Source organism: Piliocolobus tephrosceles, chromosome 15, assembly GCF_002776525.5.
Source record: "Piliocolobus tephrosceles isolate RC106 chromosome 15, ASM277652v3, whole genome shotgun sequence".
Classification (NCBI taxonomy): domain Eukaryota; kingdom Metazoa; phylum Chordata; class Mammalia; order Primates; family Cercopithecidae; genus Piliocolobus; species Piliocolobus tephrosceles.
Genome location: NC_045448.1, coordinates 56,075,581 through 56,096,070, shown reverse-complemented (window position 1 = coordinate 56,096,070; position 20,490 = coordinate 56,075,581). Strand labels below are relative to the sequence as shown.

The 20,490-nt window shown below is 34.9% G+C and overlaps 1 protein-coding gene and 1 pseudogene across 8 annotated transcripts in view; both read left to right on the top strand.

The window, feature by feature from the left end:
* Positions 1–20,490, top strand: part of PPP4R3B (protein phosphatase 4 regulatory subunit 3B) — a 72,453-nt gene that overhangs the window by 30,720 nt on the left and 21,243 nt on the right. For 3 of the 8 annotated variants that reach the window (XM_023228262.1, XM_023228263.1, XM_023228269.1), the window contains exons 6-12: positions 1,325–1,441; positions 2,915–3,031; positions 9,178–9,309; positions 11,077–11,179; positions 12,528–12,623; positions 13,518–13,559; positions 17,122–17,280. In XM_023228262.1, coding sequence (XP_023084030.1) covers positions 1,325–1,441; positions 2,915–3,031; positions 9,178–9,309; positions 11,077–11,179; positions 12,528–12,623; positions 13,518–13,559; positions 17,122–17,280 — 766 coding nt within the window. The remainder of the gene's footprint in view (positions 1–1,324; positions 1,442–2,914; positions 3,032–9,177; positions 9,310–11,076; positions 11,180–12,527; positions 12,624–13,517; positions 13,560–17,121; positions 17,281–20,490) is intronic. The other 5 variants (XM_023228266.1, XM_023228265.1, XM_023228267.1 and 2 more) reach the window with 3 other exon arrangements.
* Positions 11,367–11,439, top strand: LOC111553502 (annotated as a pseudogene).

Sequence of the window (20,490 nt, the reverse complement as noted above, 5' to 3'; positions counted from 1 at the left end):
TGACATTTTTTTCAAATATAATGAGATGAGAAGGGAAAGTATATATTATAGTAATGCATATTCAGTTCTATAATTTAGCTATGTGATGTTGAATTACTAAAAGAATATCTTCAGTTTCAGATTTTTATTTATTGGGATTTCACAAAATAATGAAAGATGGCTGATTTAAAACCTGTAAGTCATCTTTAGTGTAGTTACTAATTATTAGTAACCTACTTAGTTTTCTCAATTGTAATAGTGGTGTTTTAGACTAGGGAAGCTTTGATGTACATTTCAGTCCTTAAATCGGTATTATGTTTTTGAGAGATTACTGGGGACCCAGCTAGAGTTGAGTTACAGGATGGTTTCTGTGAAAATATGTGTTCATAATTCAAAACAAATTTCTTACCTGGCATTTTTGCACTGAATGTCTTTAAAGAGTTAATTGGTCAGTGTTAACCTTCTGAAAGATCTCCTTTTTTTTATTTTTTATTTTTGAAAAAGAGTCTTGCTCTTTTGCCCAGGCTGGAGTGCAGTGGCACAATTTCAACTCACTGCAACCTCCGCTACCTGGGTTCAAGTGATTCTCGTGCCTCAGCCTCCCGAGTAGCTGTGATTACAGGTGCGTGCCACCATGCCCAGCTAATTTTTGTATATTTAATAGAGACAGAGTTTCATCTGTTGGGCAGGCTGGTCTCAAACCCCTGGAATCAAGTGGTCCACCTGCCTCAGCCTCCCAAAGTGTTGGGATTACAGGCGCGAGCCACTATGCCCCGCCACATGTCATCTTTTCAGAGTATCCTGGCGCCTCAAAACCGACATTTAAAAACATATTAAAAACTAGCACCCCATTAAAAGTATATCTTGCATTTTTCCATACTAATAGACCAATAGGCACATCCAGCATCTTAAACGAAGTATGCATACTCTTATTTGCCTTTTATCACCAAATATCACTGTTGACCTATAAGGTCCCAATGGAGTAAGAAAAATGTTCTAATAACGTATTTCAAAGGTTCACTTAGAAAGATGTGTTGTCAAACACTGCTATTCAATGGAAAAAAAAGAAAAAAGCAGCTTATGATGCATCTTTCAGAAAGCCAGCTTACATTTACCTTTTATTGGTGGATTTCTCTTTCTGCTTAGCAGCGTCCAGTAACGCAAGTTTTACTTTTAATGGGGTGCTGGTTTTTAATTTGTTTTTAATGTAGTTTTGAGGAGCCAGGATACTCCAAAAAAGATGAGATCCTTCAGAAGGGTGAATACCACACCATGGTAGATTATTACTATAGTGTGCCCCAAGTTTATGTTTATCAACGTCTCACTAAAATTTCTAACATTACAGGTTAATTTTTTCAAGGAATTTTGTGCGTTTTCTCAGACATTACAACCTCAAAACAGGGATGCATTTTTCAAAACATTGGCAAAATTGGGAATTCTTCCTGCTCTTGAAATTGTAATGGTAATTATGCCGTTTCTTTGTATGTTTTTGAAATTGTGAATTTGTAATAGACTTATATTATGGATGAGAAAGTGTATATTATAATAATGTATATTCAGTTCTATAGTTTAGCTATCTTATATTGAATTACTACAAGAATATCTTCAGTTTCAGAATTTTATTTAATTTTTAATATCAGTATGTAATCACTTGCATATACTATGCTTTCAAGTGAGTAAAAAAAAACCCACATTTTTGCAAGACTGTTCTTTTCTATAACAGTTTTAAGAGTGTTTCATAGAAGCCAGTAAAATATCTTTTGTTTTTAGATCAGTGAGTGGAATGAGGACTGACTGAAACAAGGGGATTCATGCTGCAACATAGGGTTAGGGCATAATTCTTAGACTTTTGTTTATATGAGTTTTACCCATTGGTATTTACTTTATGGAAAATTAAAACAAATTTTTAAAGTATTCATTTTAAAATGATAACCCATTATATGTTAACATAAATAATAGAACTTTTTTCACCACATTTTCTTGAGATTGAAATCAATATAACTTTTATGAAAAAATAATTTTTTCAAAACAAAAAATTTAGTGAGAAGAGTACCATTTTTTACTTTTTTTTTTCTGCTAATCCCTCTAATACCTTGCTTTATAGAAGGTGTCTAGATTCACAAAGCAGCTTCTACGTTTAATTTGTGGTGATATGATTTGTCACGCAGCCTCTGGAAAACCCCACTGTACTTGTGATTGAATGAGAGTGAAAATGACAAAGCCTCAGTATTATTTATTATTATGAAATAGTCTTAATCTTGTATACTTCCTAAAAGGATGTTAGACCCCTCTCACCAGGATTCCCTGGACCACACTTTTGAGAACTGCTGGGTTGGGGAGTGTTTTCAGAATCACCTCAAGATTTTGTAACTTATCAGTCACATACTCTTCATGTGTTGGAAGGGAAAAATATTTAGGATTACTACCTTAGAAAACTAAGTTGCACCAAAGGGTAGAAATGCCCAAAAAGAGTTTTCAAAAGCATGCTCTATTAGGTGAGTCACAGAAAATAGAAACACTAAGGGTAACCTTGGCAAATTCAGGACAAAAGGCAGATTCTGGAAGACTTTGAAGTCTTGGCTAGGAGACATTATTCAAATTTTTACATATATTTAAATAAAACCCCTTCCCATATTTTTTACAGCATTTGTAAAGTATTGCCTTATAATCCTGTGCCAATTCTTATATTTAAAATCTCTGAATATTTATTTGCAGTGGTAAAAATCTGTAGAAACTGATCATTGAATTGCCTAAAAGTTTTAATATTTATAAAAAGAAAGGAAGACCATACTGGCGAGGTTATGCATATTGATTGCAGTAAAACATCTTAATCCAAAAAGTTGAGAGCTAGTGTATGGATTTGGAAAAGAAAAAAGAAATGTGAGAATAACTTTTGTTAACAGTCTCTTAAGTAACCTAGTTTTCCTTTTATCAGGGCATGGATGATTTGCAAGTCAGATCAGCTGCTACAGATATATTTTCTTATCTAGTAGAATTTAGTCCATCTATGGTCCGAGAGTTTGTAATGCAAGAAGCTCAGCAGAGTGATGACGTAAGTAATAATGCTGTGGTTCTGTGTGAATTACTTGTAGAGTAAGTGGTGTTTGCAAATTGTTGAGAGAAAAAACATAACATAATCTTAATCTTTCTTGGGAATAAAATAATAGATTTCTGACTAGTTGTGACTTTGGCCAAATTAGAATATGTGGCAACTGATTTTGTTTATTGTTAAAAAAAAAAAAAAAAAAACCCAGATATTCAAACCAGTATTGAGATAAACAGATTATAATAGAATCAGATTTGTAAATATTGGTCTTAAATTTCAAGTGTTAATAAAATGTAATTTCAAGCCTTAGGAGATTTACAGGTCAGGTACTTACCTAGGATAACTAAAAATTTGCTTTTGTTTGTTCAAAGAATATGTTTTAAGTAGGAATGAAAGTTTGATAATGACTTGATGAGATTAGAGACTATTTTTCTTTCTTTTTTTTTTTTTTTTTTTTTCTTGAGGTGGAGTCTCGCTCTGTCGCCCGGGCTGGAGTACTGTGGCCGGATCTCAGCTCACTGCAAGCTCCGCCTCCCGGGTTCACACCATTCTCCTGCCTCAGCCTCCCGAGTAGCTGGGACTACAGGCGCCTGCCACCTCGCCTGGCTAGTTTTTTGTATTTTTTTAGTAGAGACGGGGTTTCGCCGTGTGTTAGCCAGGATGGTCTCGATCTCCTGACCTCGTGATCCGCCCGTCTCGGCCTCCCAAAGTGCTGGGATTACAGGCTTGAGCCACCGCGCCCGGCCTAGAGACTATTTTTCTAAGTGAAGTAATTCAGGAATAGAAAACCAAACATCATATGTTCTCAACTTACAAGTGGGGAGCTAAGCTGTGAGGATGCAAAGGCATAAGAATGACACAGTGGACTTTGGGGACTCAGGGAAAGGGTGGGAAGGGGGTGAAGGATAAAAAGCTACAAATAGGGTGCAGTGTATACTGCTTGGGTGATGAGTGCACCAAAATCTCACAAATCGCCACCAAAGAACTTACTCATGTAACCAAACACCACCTGTTCCCAACCACCTGTGGAAATAAAAAAAATTTAAAAAGAAAGTTTAATAATGAGACCAATATTGTGTTTTCCCACTACTGATATATTTAAATTTTCCCCTTAAGCTATTTTAAGGACAAAATGAACGTAGAGCTATAATTTAAAGTACTTTTTTTTTTTTTACATTAAAAATGCCTTAGTTTTAAGTAGAAGGTAATTATAATTGTCTTCCTTTTGTTTGTTTATTTGAGACAGAGGTTCGCTCTTGTTGCTCAGGCTGGAGTGCAGTGGCACATTCTCGGCTCACTGTAACCTCTGTGCACCACCACGCCTGGCTAATTGTGTATTTTTGGTAAAGACGAGGTTTCACCATGTTGTTCAGGGTGGTCTCGAACTCCTGACCTCAGGTGATCCACCCGTCTTGGCCCCCCAAAGTGCTGGGATTACAGGCATGAGCCACCATGTCCGATCCTCTTCTTAGGGAAAGTTTTTGATTCCCAATTTTAGTTTGATGCTTACATGAGTTACCATTGAATTAAATTATAGTTGTTTTATGTGTTTTGTGTTTAATCTTGTAATGTGTCCTTAGCTTTATGCTTTCTATGTTTGTTAGTTATTTTCAATGTTTTTTAAAGTGATTTTATTTTAGAATCAACTTGGGCTAATGCAGTATAGTCAGTAGAGAAGTAATATTTTGTGTTCTCTATATATATATTTTAAAAATCAAACAGTGCTAATTCTGACTTTAAAGAGAAATGCCTACTTTATTAATAATTTTATAATCTCATTGGTTTATCTTAATGCCACCCTTTACAAAAGATAACTTTGAAATTTAACACTCCCATTGCTCCATCTTCAGTGATGTGTGTGATTAAAGCCATTTATCATAAAATGACCATGAATCAATCTCAGACCATGATCATAGTAAACTGTTAACTTCAGAATTCTTAACTCTTCAAGTTTTGGTTCCTGTTTTAATTAGCAATATTTCTTGTTTAATTGATGCATAAGACTTAGAAAAGCAGCGATTGATTTTTTCACTATGAAAAGTTCCTTTCTCAGTGTTTTTTTTTCTTATAACAACCTTCAAGGGCTTTCATTTTCCTGAATTTTCTGAGAGCTAACAATTTTACAATTTTAAAACTGTGTTGCCTCAAAATAATTTAGTCCACAAGAGAAGATAAATCTAATTACAAAAAGAAACCCAAATTAAGTCTTCTACATGCTGAATTCTATATTGGGCTGGTGGTGACCTTTAGGAAGGAAACAGAAAATGACTTATCTGTATATTCAGTGGCAGTTGATATTTTAGTGCCCTTTTAAAATAAATGCTCAGCATTCAAACATTTCCTTTTGGTAAATAAAGTATTATGGAGCAGATTTGATTATGGCAGCATGGGTTACAATATTTAAATATGTATTAAGATAAAAGGAAATATTAACATATTTTACTATAGTCATTGTTTCTATCCAAGCAGAAAGGGTAAATTTAGCAATAATGTCGTCTTTTTGTTATACCACAGATTGCATGTATTTTTATATTAATGGCCTTTAAAACATTCAGTAAAACTTATAGAACCTGACTGGATTAGTTAGGTGTTTTCTCATTTAAGAATAAAATCTCATGTTAATTTTTTAGATATGATAATAACATTTGTGTTATTTTAAAAGAATCCTTATATTTTAAAGATTTATGCTGACATATTTATATGAAATTTGCTTCAAAATAAATTCTGTAGTGTAGAGATAAGTTGGTGTATTAAACAAGATTGACCATGAATTAATAATTGTTGAAGCTGGGATGGATACATGGGATTTATTATATTTTCCTCTCTAGTTCTTTATATATCTGAGATTTATCATAAAAAGAAGTTAGGAAATACATAAGCTAATATCTATAGATTGACTGTTCAGTATTTTGCATTAGGTCACATTTTATTTCTTAAAATTTCTCCAAGTCACAGTAATAATAAAAAGAACTCCCAGATACCCTTCACACAAATTCCCCAGTTGTGTTTTTTTGTTTGTTTGTTTTGAGACGGAGTCTTCACTCCGTCACCCAGGCTGGAGTGCAGTAGTGCGATCTCGGCTCACTGCAACCTCCGCCTCCCTGGTTCAAGCGATTCTCCTGCCTCAGCCTCCTGAGTAGCTGGGATTACAGGTGCGCATCACCTCGCCCGTCTAATTTTTGTATTTTTAGTAGAGACGGCGTTTCATCATGTTGGTCAGGCTGGTCTTGAACTCCTGATCTCAGGATCCGCCCTCCTCGGCTTCCCAAAGTGCTGGGATTACAGGCGTGAGCCACCGCACCTGGCCCAATTGTTAATATTTTATCTGTCATTTGTTTTGTCATTCTTTCTATGCTTGCATTTGTATAAATACATATGCATACATGGGTATTATTTTCTTTCTGAACCATTGAGGAATAAGGTGCAGAAATGATGACAAACTGTCCCTTTACCCCTAGTTACTTCACTGTCAGCAACTAAAAATTCTTATATTACCACAGTATAATTATCAAAATCATGATATTAAGATTTTTATAATACTGTCATCTAACTACAGTACTCATTCATATTTTATTCATTGTCCCAGTAATGTCCATTTTAACCAAGACAAAAACAAAAAGTTTCTGATCTATTATCCAACAACTTTGGTTGGTCTGTTGTTTCCTCACAATTAGATAGATTCTAGTTACTTCTTTGTGGCAGAAATGGCATAGAAGTATCATTTCCTTCAGTGTGTCATATCAGGAAATCCCCCCAACTTTTAAAAATGAATGTGCCAGATATGGTGGTGTTGCATGCCTGTAATCTCAGCTTCTTGGCAGGATGAGGTGGGAGGATCTCTTGAGCCTAGGAGTTCAAGACCAGCATGGGCAACATAGCAAGATCCTGCTCAAAAAAACAAAACAAAACGATTGAGTTTTCATTTTTTTCTGTCCAGGCTGTTTGTCATTCCACAGACGTAAGAAGTTGGACCATTACGTTCTGTAGAACTTGAGGAGCTACTTATAGTTGTGCTCTTCAAATCAGAATGGGTTGAAAGAAGTATCAGTTTTTATATATGTATGTGTATGTATATGTTATATATAGTCATCCCTCAGTATCTGTGGGGGATGGGTTCCAGGAAACCACCTTCCCCTCCCACTGGGACACTAGGATACCTAACTCCACTTAGGCTCAAGTCCGTTATATAAAATGGCATAAAATTTGCATATAACCTATGCACATCTTCCCTTATACTTTAGATTATAATACCTGACACAATGCAAATGCTATGTAAATAGTTGTTATACTATATTGTTGAGAGAATAAACATTGTTTAGAGAATAATAACAATAGTAATAAGAGAAAAAATCTGTACATGTTTCAGTATGGATACAACCATCCTTTTTTTTTTCCTTTCCCAAGTATTTTTCATCCTTACTTGGTCGAATCCGTGAGTATGGAACCTACAGATGCAGAGGACCAACTGTATTACTTACACACACACATGTACTTAGAAGCATTCATTAAAGTTGCTGTAAAGCAAATTATGTTAGTGGTTTGTTTTTTTTTTTTAAGACAGAGTCTGCTCTGTCACCCAGGCTGAAGTGCAGTGGCACGATCTTTGCTCACTGCAACCTCTGCCTCCTGGGTTCAAGCAATTCTCCCTGCCTCAGCCTCCTAAGTAGCTGGGTTTACAGGTGCCCACCACCACACCCAGATAATTTTTTTATATTTTTAGTAGAGATGAGGTTTCACCATGTTGGCCAGGCTGGTCTCAAACTCCTGACCTCAGGCAATCCTCCCGCCTCAGCCTCTCAAATGGCTGGGATTATAGACGTGGGCCATTGCACCCAGCCAATTAATGGACTTTTTATTAAATTCTTGTGTTTATATTAAGCAAACTGGAAATGTTTTCACAACATCCACCAGTTATTTTTACTCTGATTCAAAATATTCTTGCTCTTGCCATTTCTTCTTTTCTCCTCTTATTTACTGTATCCATCAAACCTAAGATACGCAGATGTTAATATTTCCTTGATCTTACAAGACAGTGTCAGTAAAAGATTTTTTATGTAATTTTGTCATGATTACCACTTGGCTGATAGTGACTGTCAAATGCCATCAATTACAAAATGTATCTTAATTTTTAGAGGTTAAAATCTTTAAGAAATCTGTTTTAGAATCAATGAAACAAATGTAAACATCTGATTTTATTTATATTTCCCAATCAGAAAACAGAGATGCCAGCTTAGAATCAAGACAGTCTCTACTAAAAATACAAAAATTAGTCAGGCATGGTGGCTCACACCTTTAATCCCAGCTACTCAAGAGGCTGAGGCAGGAGACTCGTTTGTGAGGTTGCACTGAGCCCAGATTACCCCACTGCACTCCAGCCTGGGCAAGAGAATGAGACTCCGTTTCAATAAATAAACAAATAAATAAAACCCAAGAGCATGTTACTAATCTAGCAAATCTATCTGATATTAGATTGTTATATAACACAGTGTCTTCTTGCATGAAGAGTTGTGTACTGGGTTATTTTGGGTCATTTTTTCTGTTTTTTCTTTCTTTCTTTTTTTTTTTTTTTGCTAGGAAGGATTTACTAGTTAGAGGCTGAGATAATTTGTGTCTTAGGGTCACATGATCTTGTTTGTTTAGTCAACCTCTAAATTTATGCCTGAAACTGAAACTCAAAATGAATAAGAATTACTGCTAAAGAATTGTTTTCCACTTCCTATAAGTTGCAGCATGCTCTGCTTTTGTGGGTCTTCTTCTCCTTCTTCGTCTTCTTCTTCTTCTCCTTCTTCTTCTCCTTCTTCTTCTCCTTCTTCTTCTCCTTCTTCTTCTTCTTCTTTCTTCTTTCTTCTTTCTTCTTCTTTCTTCTTTCTTCTTCTTCTCCTCCTCCTCCTCCTTCTTCTTCCTTCTTCCTTCTTCCTCTTCTTTTCTTCTTCTTTTTTTTTTTTTTTCTGGAGTGGGATTTTTTTTCACTCTAGTGTGTAGTATTTTATAGAACCTTCAAAAGCAGTAGGAATAAAAGTTTAAATAAGCTATTCCATTCTTTGTTTTTTCTCTATGTGATTCTCACTTCGCTCTTTCAGTTGGTGTTTTTGTCTTAGATCTAAACTAGGTCTAATGGAAATATGTTTTGTTTTGTTTTGTTTTGCCACCAGGATATTCTTCTTATTAATGTGGTAATTGAACAAATGATCTGTGATACTGATCCTGAGCTAGGAGGCGCTGTTCAGTTAATGGGACTTCTTCGTACTCTAATTGATCCAGAGAACATGCTGGCTACAACTAATGTAAGAAATTATTCTGAGATAAAAATGTTTTGACCTAGTCAGTTTTAGGTGGCTTTGTAATAAAATTTTGAGAAACAAGTATTTTAAGTATTTGTCCAGTTGGTATTTAAGTAGCAGTGGATTCTTACAGCAATTCATTTGTGGTAAAATACAAAATTATAATCTATTAAAATCTTAGTAAAATGTTAAGAATTCCATTTATGGCCCTTGGCCTCTATGTGTTAATTTCTTGAAATTTAATACACAACAGTGTGAATATACTTAACACTACTAAACTGTACACTTAACAATGATAAAATTATTATTAGTAGTATTATTTTGAGATGGAGTCTTACTCTGTCGCCAGGCTGGAGTGCAGTGGCACAATCTTGGCTCACTGCAACCTCTGCCTCTCGGGTTCAAACAACCTCCCAGCCTCCCGAGTAACTGGGACTACAGATGCATGCCACCACACCTGGTTAATTTTTGTATTTTTAGTAGAGATGCGGTTTCACCATGTTGGTCAGGCTGGTCTTGAACCCCTGACCTCAGATGATCCACCCACCTGGGCCTCCCAAAGTGCTGGGATTACAGGTGTGAGCCACTGCGCCTGACCAATAAATTTTTACATAGCAAGTTTTATGTTGTGTGATTTTATCACAATAAAAAAGGAAAAATTTATACTGAATGATCTTAATTACATAAGACATTTAAAAAGATTTAAGGAGTAAGTCCTTAATACTTAAGGATTAGATACTCCAGAATATTAATAGTCATTCTCTCAATATGGAGGGATATTTTCTTTATAAAATTTCCTTCATATTTAGAGAATATGTACATTGTTTTTCACTCATTACAAGTTTGTATGCCCAATTGTGTAAAAAATAGTGGCAAAATCCATAGACCTTATATTCCAAATTTTCAAATTACAAAATTTTTAAATGCTAAAAATTGATTTAAATTTTGTCTCTTCATCTAGTGGCTTGATAATGTGATTCAGTGGTTTTTAAAATTTGGATAGAGTTGGTGAAATCTGGGGTTCCAAATTTTAAGTAGTTAAGTTGCTATCACATGGGCTTAATTGATTCTTTTTCTTTCTAAAAATTTTTATTTTTCCAAAACAGATTCATATGTGCCTTTTCCACACATTTGAATGTTATTTTTAAAGTTGAGAGAATTTTCTTTCTTTGTTATATTCTTGGGAAAAACTCAATACACTGCAAAGAGAGAGAGACAAATGGAATCACTAGTGATTATGGTGTATGCTGTTCTGACTTACATGTTGTTTATTTTGTGTGTGTTTTATATGTTTTCTATTTGTGTTGAGAACACTTAAAATCTACTCTCTTAGCAGTTTGCAAGTGTAATAAATTGTTAGTAATATATTGTTATTATATATGTTGTACAATAGATTGGTTCTTCATTGAATTTCATATTCATATCACAGGCATCTTTTGGAAAAAATTATTTTGAATAATTTTCCTCAAAAAAACATTTTGTGATGCTATCTGATCTTGCCTTCATTTTTACTTAGTATATAATATGAAGTAGACTTAATTTTCAGTTCCACAGAAATAAGATTAAAGTGAATATAGTTAGTTTTTGGTTCTTTCACAATATATAACCAAGTGTTTGATTTTTTTCACAGTATCTTAAAGTATCTGCTTATATATGATCTGTACTGCTAATTCTTTTGTTTTGGTTCTGGAAAAGGTATGTACTGCGAATCTTGAAGATGTTTTTTATTTACAAAAGTAACAGTATTCTTTTAAACATTCTGTGTTTCAGAAAACTGAAAAAAGTGAATTTCTAAATTTCTTCTACAACCATTGTATGCATGTTCTCACAGCACCACTTTTGACCAATACTTCAGAAGACAAATGTGAAAAGGGTAGGATCTCTTATTTATCTACTATGATTTCTGTTTTTAAAGAAGGATGAGATAAATATTAAACTAACAGGAAATTTACTTGAGACTTTATGAGACAGGGAAATTACGACTGAAAAACTTAAACTGCAATATAAAATTATGATTTTCTTGTTTCTTAGGGTTATGGAAGTGAATGATAAAATATGGCAAGACTATTCTTTCAGGGGCCATTTCTGTAGTTTGTTACTACAGAAGTTTCTCTGAATGTGTAGACCACTGGTGGAAAACAAAAAAAGAAAATGTGGCAAACAGTATTACACACTAAGGAATTGAGATGTAGACACTTATCAAAAGAAAGCATTGTCCCCACATTTGTGAGAGTTGATATCTAGAATGAGTAGGAGCAAATAGTATAAATATTTTAACTTAGTCTCCAAATGCACATTCATATGCCAATATATGCTGATATATATGGGCAAGGCTTTTTCATTAGTATTTTTAAAATTGCATTTCCATATTCTCTTTCTTATATAATCAGCACCCGTAATTCATCAGCTGCAATTTCTGTTTCAGTTTATTAAAATGGAGTGAAAATCTAAAAATATTTTTGAAGGAGTCTGAGTGCAGAATCCTACCATGGTTTTAGTATATCCCTCTAGATAATCATAGTTGCATATATCTAATTTGGAGGCAATTTTTAAATTGAGTTCTACTATATTCAGCTTAGCCATAGGTATTACAGTTATCTGAGATTTCATCAATCTCATATGTTACCATATGACCATAATACATACTAACGTAAGCAAAGGACTTTGAAAAGCTTACAACTTAATTAGTGAAATCAGAAATATGTGGAGCATAGTAGAACATTAGCCACTATCTGAAAATATTTGTTAACCTGAAGAGTCACTTAAAAGGAAGTTAGTTAGGAGAATTTTATGAAACTAATAAGTTGAAACATGAGCACACCCTGTGTAATACTATCAGTTCCATTTCTGAGTATATACTCTAGGGAATGTTTGTGCATATGCATAACAGGTACAAGAATGTTGCTGCATTGTTTGTGGTAGGAAAATGAATAAAATATGTTTTTTTCATATAATGCAATACTATATAGCAGTTAAAATAATTGAATTTTGATGTATCAACTGAATAATTCCCCAAAATATCAAGGTGAATGGGTACAAAAGCACATCACAGAGGGTTTTCTTGCAGAATGGTTCATTTATAGAAATAAAAATAATGCGTTTTTTATGTTCATTTTAATAAAACACTTCCGGCTTACAGAAATATATAGATAATAGTATAACAGACACTCATATACTCCCTGTTGGCTTTATCAAAACTAACTTGCCATATTTTTTTTCAGATTTTTTTTTAAAACATTACAGATATAGTTGGAGTTTCGTATGTACCCCTTCACATTCCCATTCCCATTCTACCCCCTCTTCCTCCATCTCTCAAGGTATGCTGAATTTGGAGTTTATCACTCCTGTGTTTACTTATGTTGTTATGATGTGTATATATGGTATTGTTTTTCATATTTTCAAAGTTGCTATAAATTTAATGTCTGTCATACGTATTATTCTGCATTTTTTTAATCCAGTGTTATTTTTGAGATCTGTTCATGTTGATACTTGTTCATATTGATCTAATTCATATTGAAATAGAGTTCTTATTTATTTTTAACTCCTACATAAGACCTCTCTTATGAGTATGCTGTAATAGAGCCATTCTGCCTCTTATGTGCATTTGTTTCTAGCTTTTTGCTATTACAAATAATGCTCCAGTTACATTCTTGTGTTTCCCTATGCACATGTGCCTTGATGTGCTCTAGAATGTATGCCTAGAAATTGGAACTTATTTATAATGGCCTACTTAATTGAGTTTTTTGTTTTTTTAACTTAAAGCATAAACACATTTATTATTCTGGAGTTTTAAGAATTCTTGTATTTTCTGTTTTTAAAAATGAGATGTATAATGGATGATCAAATGCAAATATTATTTTAAAAAATTAAAAATAAAAAAACAAACATGATATGAAGAGAAATATCCTAATTGTTGAATTATGAATAGGAGAAGGTAAAAAAAGATATGTCGGTTTTATCCCTGGTTGTAATCTTACTTTTTATCAGAATATATATGCTATGTTGTCTTTTAATAATTCTACAGCTACATCCACTTTTGTAAAAGATTGCAGATACAGTTATAATTTTGCTGAAGCAACCAAGTCTTAATGGTTATTTTGAGGGTAAAATGGATTATGATTGAAGTCATGCATTGTATATTATAAAGTACTAGGGAAAGGTGGGATATTATTACTGAAGTATTTGATTTTAATTTTTAATTTTTTTATTAGATAATATAGTTGGATCAAACAAAAACAACACAATTTGCCCTGGTAAGTATAAATTCATACTTTACAAATACATGCAAATTATAAACTTTTTTTCTACTTTAAGTGTAATGCACTTATATAAGGCTAAGAAAAGCATATTTTGGCATAAAAACAAAATCCAAGAACAAATTTACTTTTGTCTGTATTGTAAAGAAAAAATTCCACTATCTTCAGTATTAAAAATAGAAAACTAGTTGGAATTCTGTTGTTTTTTCCCTGAAAATGTATAGCTTGTTTTCTGACGTTGTTATGAGAAGGCATTGTCTGAAAGTCGAGGATTTAGTTCTTATTTTTGAAATGTAGTAAACTAAGACCAGTTACTTTGCAACTAACTTTCATGACCACTTTATGCTTATTGTTCATGAATCTGAGTCAAAAAGTAGTTGTTCCTATTTAGAACAGGCATACTAGGTATGGGTTTGATACTAATAAAGACATGTGCTGTGTACACCTAGTGTCCCATGCCTTTTCTGCCAGCCTCATCAAATCTCAAAGGGGAGTCAGTTTCAAATAAGGAGGCTGTTTAGAGATTGGACTATTTAGAGATATGAGTAATTTCTTGTCCCAGTTATGAAGACAAGACATTTGTTTAACACTGTAGGTCATTGTTTTTTGTTTTGTTTTGTTTTGTTTGTTTGTTTTGGTTTTTTTTGAGATGGAGTCTAACTCTGTCGCCCAGGCTGGAGTGCAGTGGCACAATCTTGGCTTACTGCAACTTCTGCCTCCCAAGTTCAAGCGATTCTTCTGCCTGAGCCTCCCAACTTTTTGTATTTTTAGTAGAGATGGGGTTTCACCATGTTAGCCAGGGTGGTCTTGATCTCCTGACCTCGTGATCTACCTGCCTCAGCCTCCCAAAGTACTGGGATTAGAGGTGTGAGCCACTGCGCCCGGCCTGTTTTTGTTTTTCAATTTAATTTCCACATACAGCATTGAGGGTCAAGGTTAAAAAATCTTTTGTAATAAAATTTGGGAATTGAGAAGTAAAGAAGAATTGCTTTTTGTTTGTTTGTTTGTTTGAGACAGAGTCTCATTCTGTCACCCAGGCTAGAGTGCAGTAGCATGATTTCGGCTCACTGCAGCCTCTATCTCCTGGGTTCAAGCGATCTCCCACCTCAGCCTCCCAAGTAGCTAGGATTACAGGTGCATGCCACCACGCCCAACTAGTATTTTTTGTATTTTTAGTAGAGACGGGGTTTCAGCATGTTGGCCAGACTGGTCTCAAACTCCTGACCTCAGGCAATCCACCCACCTTGGCCTCCCAAAGTGCTGGGATTATAGGCATGAGCCACCACACCTGGCCAGGAATTGCCTTTAATGGTGAGGGACTAGTTCAGATTTTGGCTGTGGTACTAGCTGTTATAGAAATTGGTCTGGAGCAAGTGAAACTCTTTACTTGCTTTTAAAGTATAAACAGTCCTTGAAATACCAGAATTTTATTTTGTGTATTTATATGTGATGGTCATTCTGTTATTAGAAAGAATGCTAATTTATTCCCCATAGCATTGTAGTTCCCCCAAAATATTTATGTATATAATCTCAAGTAAATAAAATAGTTGTACTAGATGATGTCATTTTTTAAAAAATTCTGTAAGACTGTGATTTTATAATTTCCTTATAGCTTAATATTTCCTTGTCTAGCCAAGCGTGGTGGCTCACACCTGTAATCTCAGCACTTTGGGAGGCCGAGGCGGGAGGATCGGTTGAGCCCAGGAGTTAGAGACCAGCCTGGGCAACATAGTGAGACCTTGTCTCTACAAAAAATAAACTGGGCATGGTGGTATGTCCCTGTGGTCCCAGCTACTAGGGAGGCTGAGGTGGCAGGATCACTTGAGTCTGGGAAGTTGAGGTTGCAGTGAGCCGAAATTGTACCAGTGCCCTCCAGCCTGGGTGACATAGTGATACCTTGTCTGAAACAACAAGAAAATATTTCCTTGTCTAAAGCACTTACAATAGGGGTGCGTGATTGTCCATATGAGCCCTTGACATAAATTAAAATTTGATGTTCAAGAAGCAGCAGTTCAAAATCATTTCATGGATGTATAAACCAAAGCCTAAGGAAAAGAAAAAATGCAAGTTTATTCAGTAAGTCCCTCTCTATGGATATCATGAGTTGATATTTTAAAAGTTGTATATAGGTGGGGCTCAGTGGCTCATGCCTGTAATCCCAGCACTTTGGGAGGCCAAGGCGGGCGGATCACAAGGTCAGGAGGTTGAGACCATCCTGGCTAACATGGTGAAACCCAGTCTGTACCAAAAATACAAAAAGAAAAAAAAGTTAGCCGGGAGTGGTGGTGGGCGCCTATAGTCCCAGCTACTCGGGAGGCTGAGGCAGGAGAATGGCGTGAACCCGAGAGGCAGAGCTTGCAGTGAGCTGAGATAGCGCCATTGCACTCCAGCCTGGGCTACAGAGCCAGACTCTGTCTCAAAAAAAAAAAAAAAGTTGTATATTAAATTATGCTTAAGAATCTTGGGCTGGATGTGGTGGCTCACGCCTGTAATCCCAGCACTTTGGGAGGCTGAGGTGGGCGGATCACGAGGTCAGGAGATTGAGACCATCCTGGTTAACTTGGTGAAACCCCGTCTCTACTAAAAACACAAAAAAATTAGCCGGGCGTGGTGGTGAGCGCCTGTAGTCCCAGCTGCTTAGGAGGCTAAGGCAGGAGAACGGCGTGAACCCAGGAGGTGGAGCTTGCTGTGAGCCAAGATCGTGCCACTGCACTCCAGCCTGGGCGACAGAGCAAGACTCCATATGAAAAAAAAAAAAGAATCTTGATGTAATATTTTTATTTGATATTCGAACAACCAAAAATATCCTTTTCTTAAAATGTCTTTTCTAAAAGCATATAATTTTTCTTGAGAAATTTGCATTGAGCCACTTTAGGCAAAAAGTTTTAAGTATTTTTTTTTAATGGTGGGCCCTTTTATAGATTTATTAATATTAATAATATAGCATTTATTACAGAAACATTACCAAGAACTCCTCAATGCCATCAAGGTATTATTATCATGTTCATGTATTTTTATTGCTCTTCTTTCTGTATTTCATATTTTATGCAAATATGAGTCTTAGTTATCTAGTAGGTAAAACTGATAATATGCTTCTGCCTAATGAAAAAGTAAAAATCTACAGCCTTTTTAATGGATGTGAAAATGGAGGAAATGGGCCAGGCGCAGGAGCTTACACTTGTAATCCCAGCGCTATGGGAGGCTAAGGTGGGAGGATTGCTTGAGCCCAGGAGTTTGAAACCAGCTGGGACAACATAGTGAGGCCCCATCTGTACAAAAAATTGAAAAAAAAAATTAGCTAGCATGGTGGCATACATCTGTAGTTCCAGCTACTCTGGCAGCTGAGGTGGGAGGAACAGTTGAGTCTGGGAGGTAGAAGCTGCAATGTGCCATAATCGCGCCACCACACTCCAAACTGGGTGACAGAGTGAGACCTTGTCTCAAAAAAAAAAAAAAAGAGGAATTATAGTTTAGATTTTGTTATAAAATAGGATGTAAGCTTTATTTATTCTTTATTTAGATATATTCAGTATTTTCATGAGATTACTTTCTTTTGTAGATAATTATCAAACAGCACAGCTACTTGCCTTAATTTTAGAGTTACTCACATTTTGTGTGGAACATCACACATATCACATTAAAAACTATATTATGAACAAGGACTTGCTAAGAAGAGTCTTGGTCTTGATGAATTCAAAGCACACTTTTCTGGCCTTGTGTAAGTATAAAATGTTTTAAGGAGCAACATTTTTAATAGAGATAAAGCTGAAGTTACCCATTTGAAGTTATTTATTAGCAGTGTATATTCTATGAATGAGATGATTGTGAGAAGTCCTACTCTTTTGTTCTTATGTAAAGGGCGAGAGGACTAGGTTGTAGTGATTTTCCCACCCACATATTGCTCACATTTAGATTCAATGAGCCTAACTTTTGTTGTGATACAATACCATGTGCAGTGACAGCATTTTACTAACAGAACCAGTCCTGCTGTTTTTTTTTTTCACATCTACTTCATCAAACTGTCATTTAGTAGTCACTCTTTATAATTATCCTGTTGTTTGCATCAATGTTGATTTTTGGCAGACTATAAACTAAAAAAGTTTCATAATTTCACCTGCAAACAGAGAAAGAAACATCCTCCCTCCAAATGAAAAGGACTTTGTGGTTTTATTCTGACCATAAAAATTATAGCTTAAATATAGACATTTAATTTAATGTAAAGAGAAAATGTTAATCTCCCTAATCTTTATTTTTATGGACTTAAAATAGCCAGTGTTAGCTATCTGCATTATTTCTTTTTTTAATACCCATACCAATTTAGGTAATAAACATATTCACACATGTATAGAGGATTTTTTTGTGTTTTTTATATTTACAAAACAGGATTATACCAACACATTTCTCAGCCCCCTAATACTACTCTAGCTTAATCAATATTGTGTAGACTGATTTTATTCCTGGAGATAGCTGAGTAAGATTTTATGGTATGGCTCTTCCACAGATTCTTCTGCCATTCTCCAGTGAATAAATTACAAGATTGTTTTTGCTTTTTTGCCACTCCAAACCTCACTGTAGTAAATAGTCTAGTACATAAATCTTTTAAGTACTGATTTATTTCTTTCTATAGGATAGATTCTCAATAATGGGATTGGTAAGACAAAATGTTTATCTGTTTTATACTTTTTAATGTATCCCTTTAAGTTTTAATTTACCATATAGCTGCCAGATTACTTCCCCCAAAATTGAAGCACTTTGACATTCTGCCAGCATTCAGTGTTACTAATTTTGAAAGGTTATCAATCTGATAATGGAAAATGTGGTATCTCATTGTTATTCTAATTTGCATTTTCCCTGACAGCATCTTTTCATATATTAGTGTACTTTGCATTTTTATCTGTTGTGAATTGCCAGTTACCTTTTTCTTAGAGCTTTTTGTATATTAGAGATATTAACGGTTTATCGTGTTTTGAGGAGAACAAACATGTCTATCTTCATTGTCTTTTGTCTTTGCCTTTATTTATAGTATTGTTTTCCAAATAACTTTAAAATTTCCTTGTGATGACAAAAATGTCTTTGTTTTCCTTTTATGACTTTTAGGTTTTTTGTTTTGCTTAGGAAAGTCTATGTCCTAAGATTATGCAGATATTCTCACTTTCTTCTGATATCTTCATTTCCTTTTTTACATTTATATATGTAATACATGTGAAATTTGTTTTTGCGTATACTTTAAAATGAGAGTGTTTGAAATGAGTGTTTCCTAGATATATAGCCAACAGTATCAGCATGTTTATTAAGGCAACCATACCTTTCCCCTTTCCTTCTGAATTGAAATATAATTTCTGTTATCCAATAAGTTAACATATATATACTTTTGTTTTATTTCTGGACTGTCGTTTAATTTCACCAAATGAAAAAGTACCAGTGTTGGCCAGGCGCAATGGCTCACGCCTGTAAGTAATCCCAGCACTTTGGGAGGCCAACGTGGGTGGATCACCTGAGGTCAGGAGTTCGAGAGCAGCCTGGGCAACATGACCATCTCTACTAAAAATGCAAAAAGTAGCCAGGCATGGTGGTGTATGTCTATAATCCCAGCTACTCAGGAAGCTGAAGCAGGAGAATCGCTTGAACCTGGGAGACGGAGGTTAAAGTGAGCTGAGATTGCTCCACTGCACTCTAGCCTGGGCAACAGAGCAAGACTCTGTCTCAAAAAAAAAAAACAAATAAAAAAAACCCAGTGTTTATTATATTATGCCAGGCATTATCGTGTCTCTGTTGTAAGGTTTAATACCTACTGAGACCCCTTCACTTTTGTTTTTCATACTTTTCTTGGTTGTTCTTAGACATTTTTTTCTTTCATAATAACTAAATGATTATGTCCAGTTCATTTTGATTAGAATTACATTATATTTTTATATTAATTTTGGAATGGTTGATGTCCTTAAGACAGATTTTCCTATTTGGTTCTCTATAAATAGGACTTTTTGATGACTGCAGAGTACTTCTCTTAATATGAACATGTCAATTGAGTGCATTTGCTTTTTTTTTTTTTTTTTCCTGAGACAGAGTCTCGCTCTGTTGCCCAGACTGGAGTATAGTGGTGCAGTCTCGGTTCACTGCAACTTGTGCTTCCGGGGTTCAAGTGATTTTCCTGCCTCAGCCTCCCAAGTAGCTGGGATTACAGGCGCCTGCCACTACACCTGGCTAATTTTTTGTATTTTTTGTAGAGACGGAGTTTCACCATGTTTGCCAGGCTGATCTTGAACTCCTGACCTCGTGATCCACCCTCCTTGGCTTCCCAAAGCACTGAGATTACAGGCGTGAATCACTGCACCCAGCCACAATTTCCAATATTTAAATGTTTATATCATTTCAAGGTTTCTATTATTATAAGCAGGGCTGTTGTAACTATAGTTTTGTGTACATATCAGTTCATTTATCAGCAGTGTATAAGTCTGCCTCTTTGCTCACACACTTGCCAGTGCTTCAGTCTGTTGCATCTTAAGTAAACCATTTCTTATCCTGCCACAAAAAGAGGGGAGATTGCAAGTCTAACATTTCTCCCCATACTTGTTTGGTGTTACAGTTTAACATTTATACCTTATGTGGCCTATTTCTGTTTTATTCTCAGATAATGTTTAGAACCTCTTGTGACAGGCACACTTCTTTATTTAATGAGTTTCATCTATGAATAGAGGGTTGGAATGAGAAAATGACTTATAAAATCAGAACCCTTGTGTTTTGAAGATTTGCCTAGTGGTATCTGTAGAATAAATTAAACTACTTAGGGGAAAGGATACAAGTTAAAGGATCAACAAATATAAAACTAAAGGATTGAAATTACAGTCCTTCCTCTTCCATAAAATTTTTAGCAGTAATATTGCTAAATTTAGTAAGCTTTATTTAGCTACTCACGAGTTAAAAATGAGAT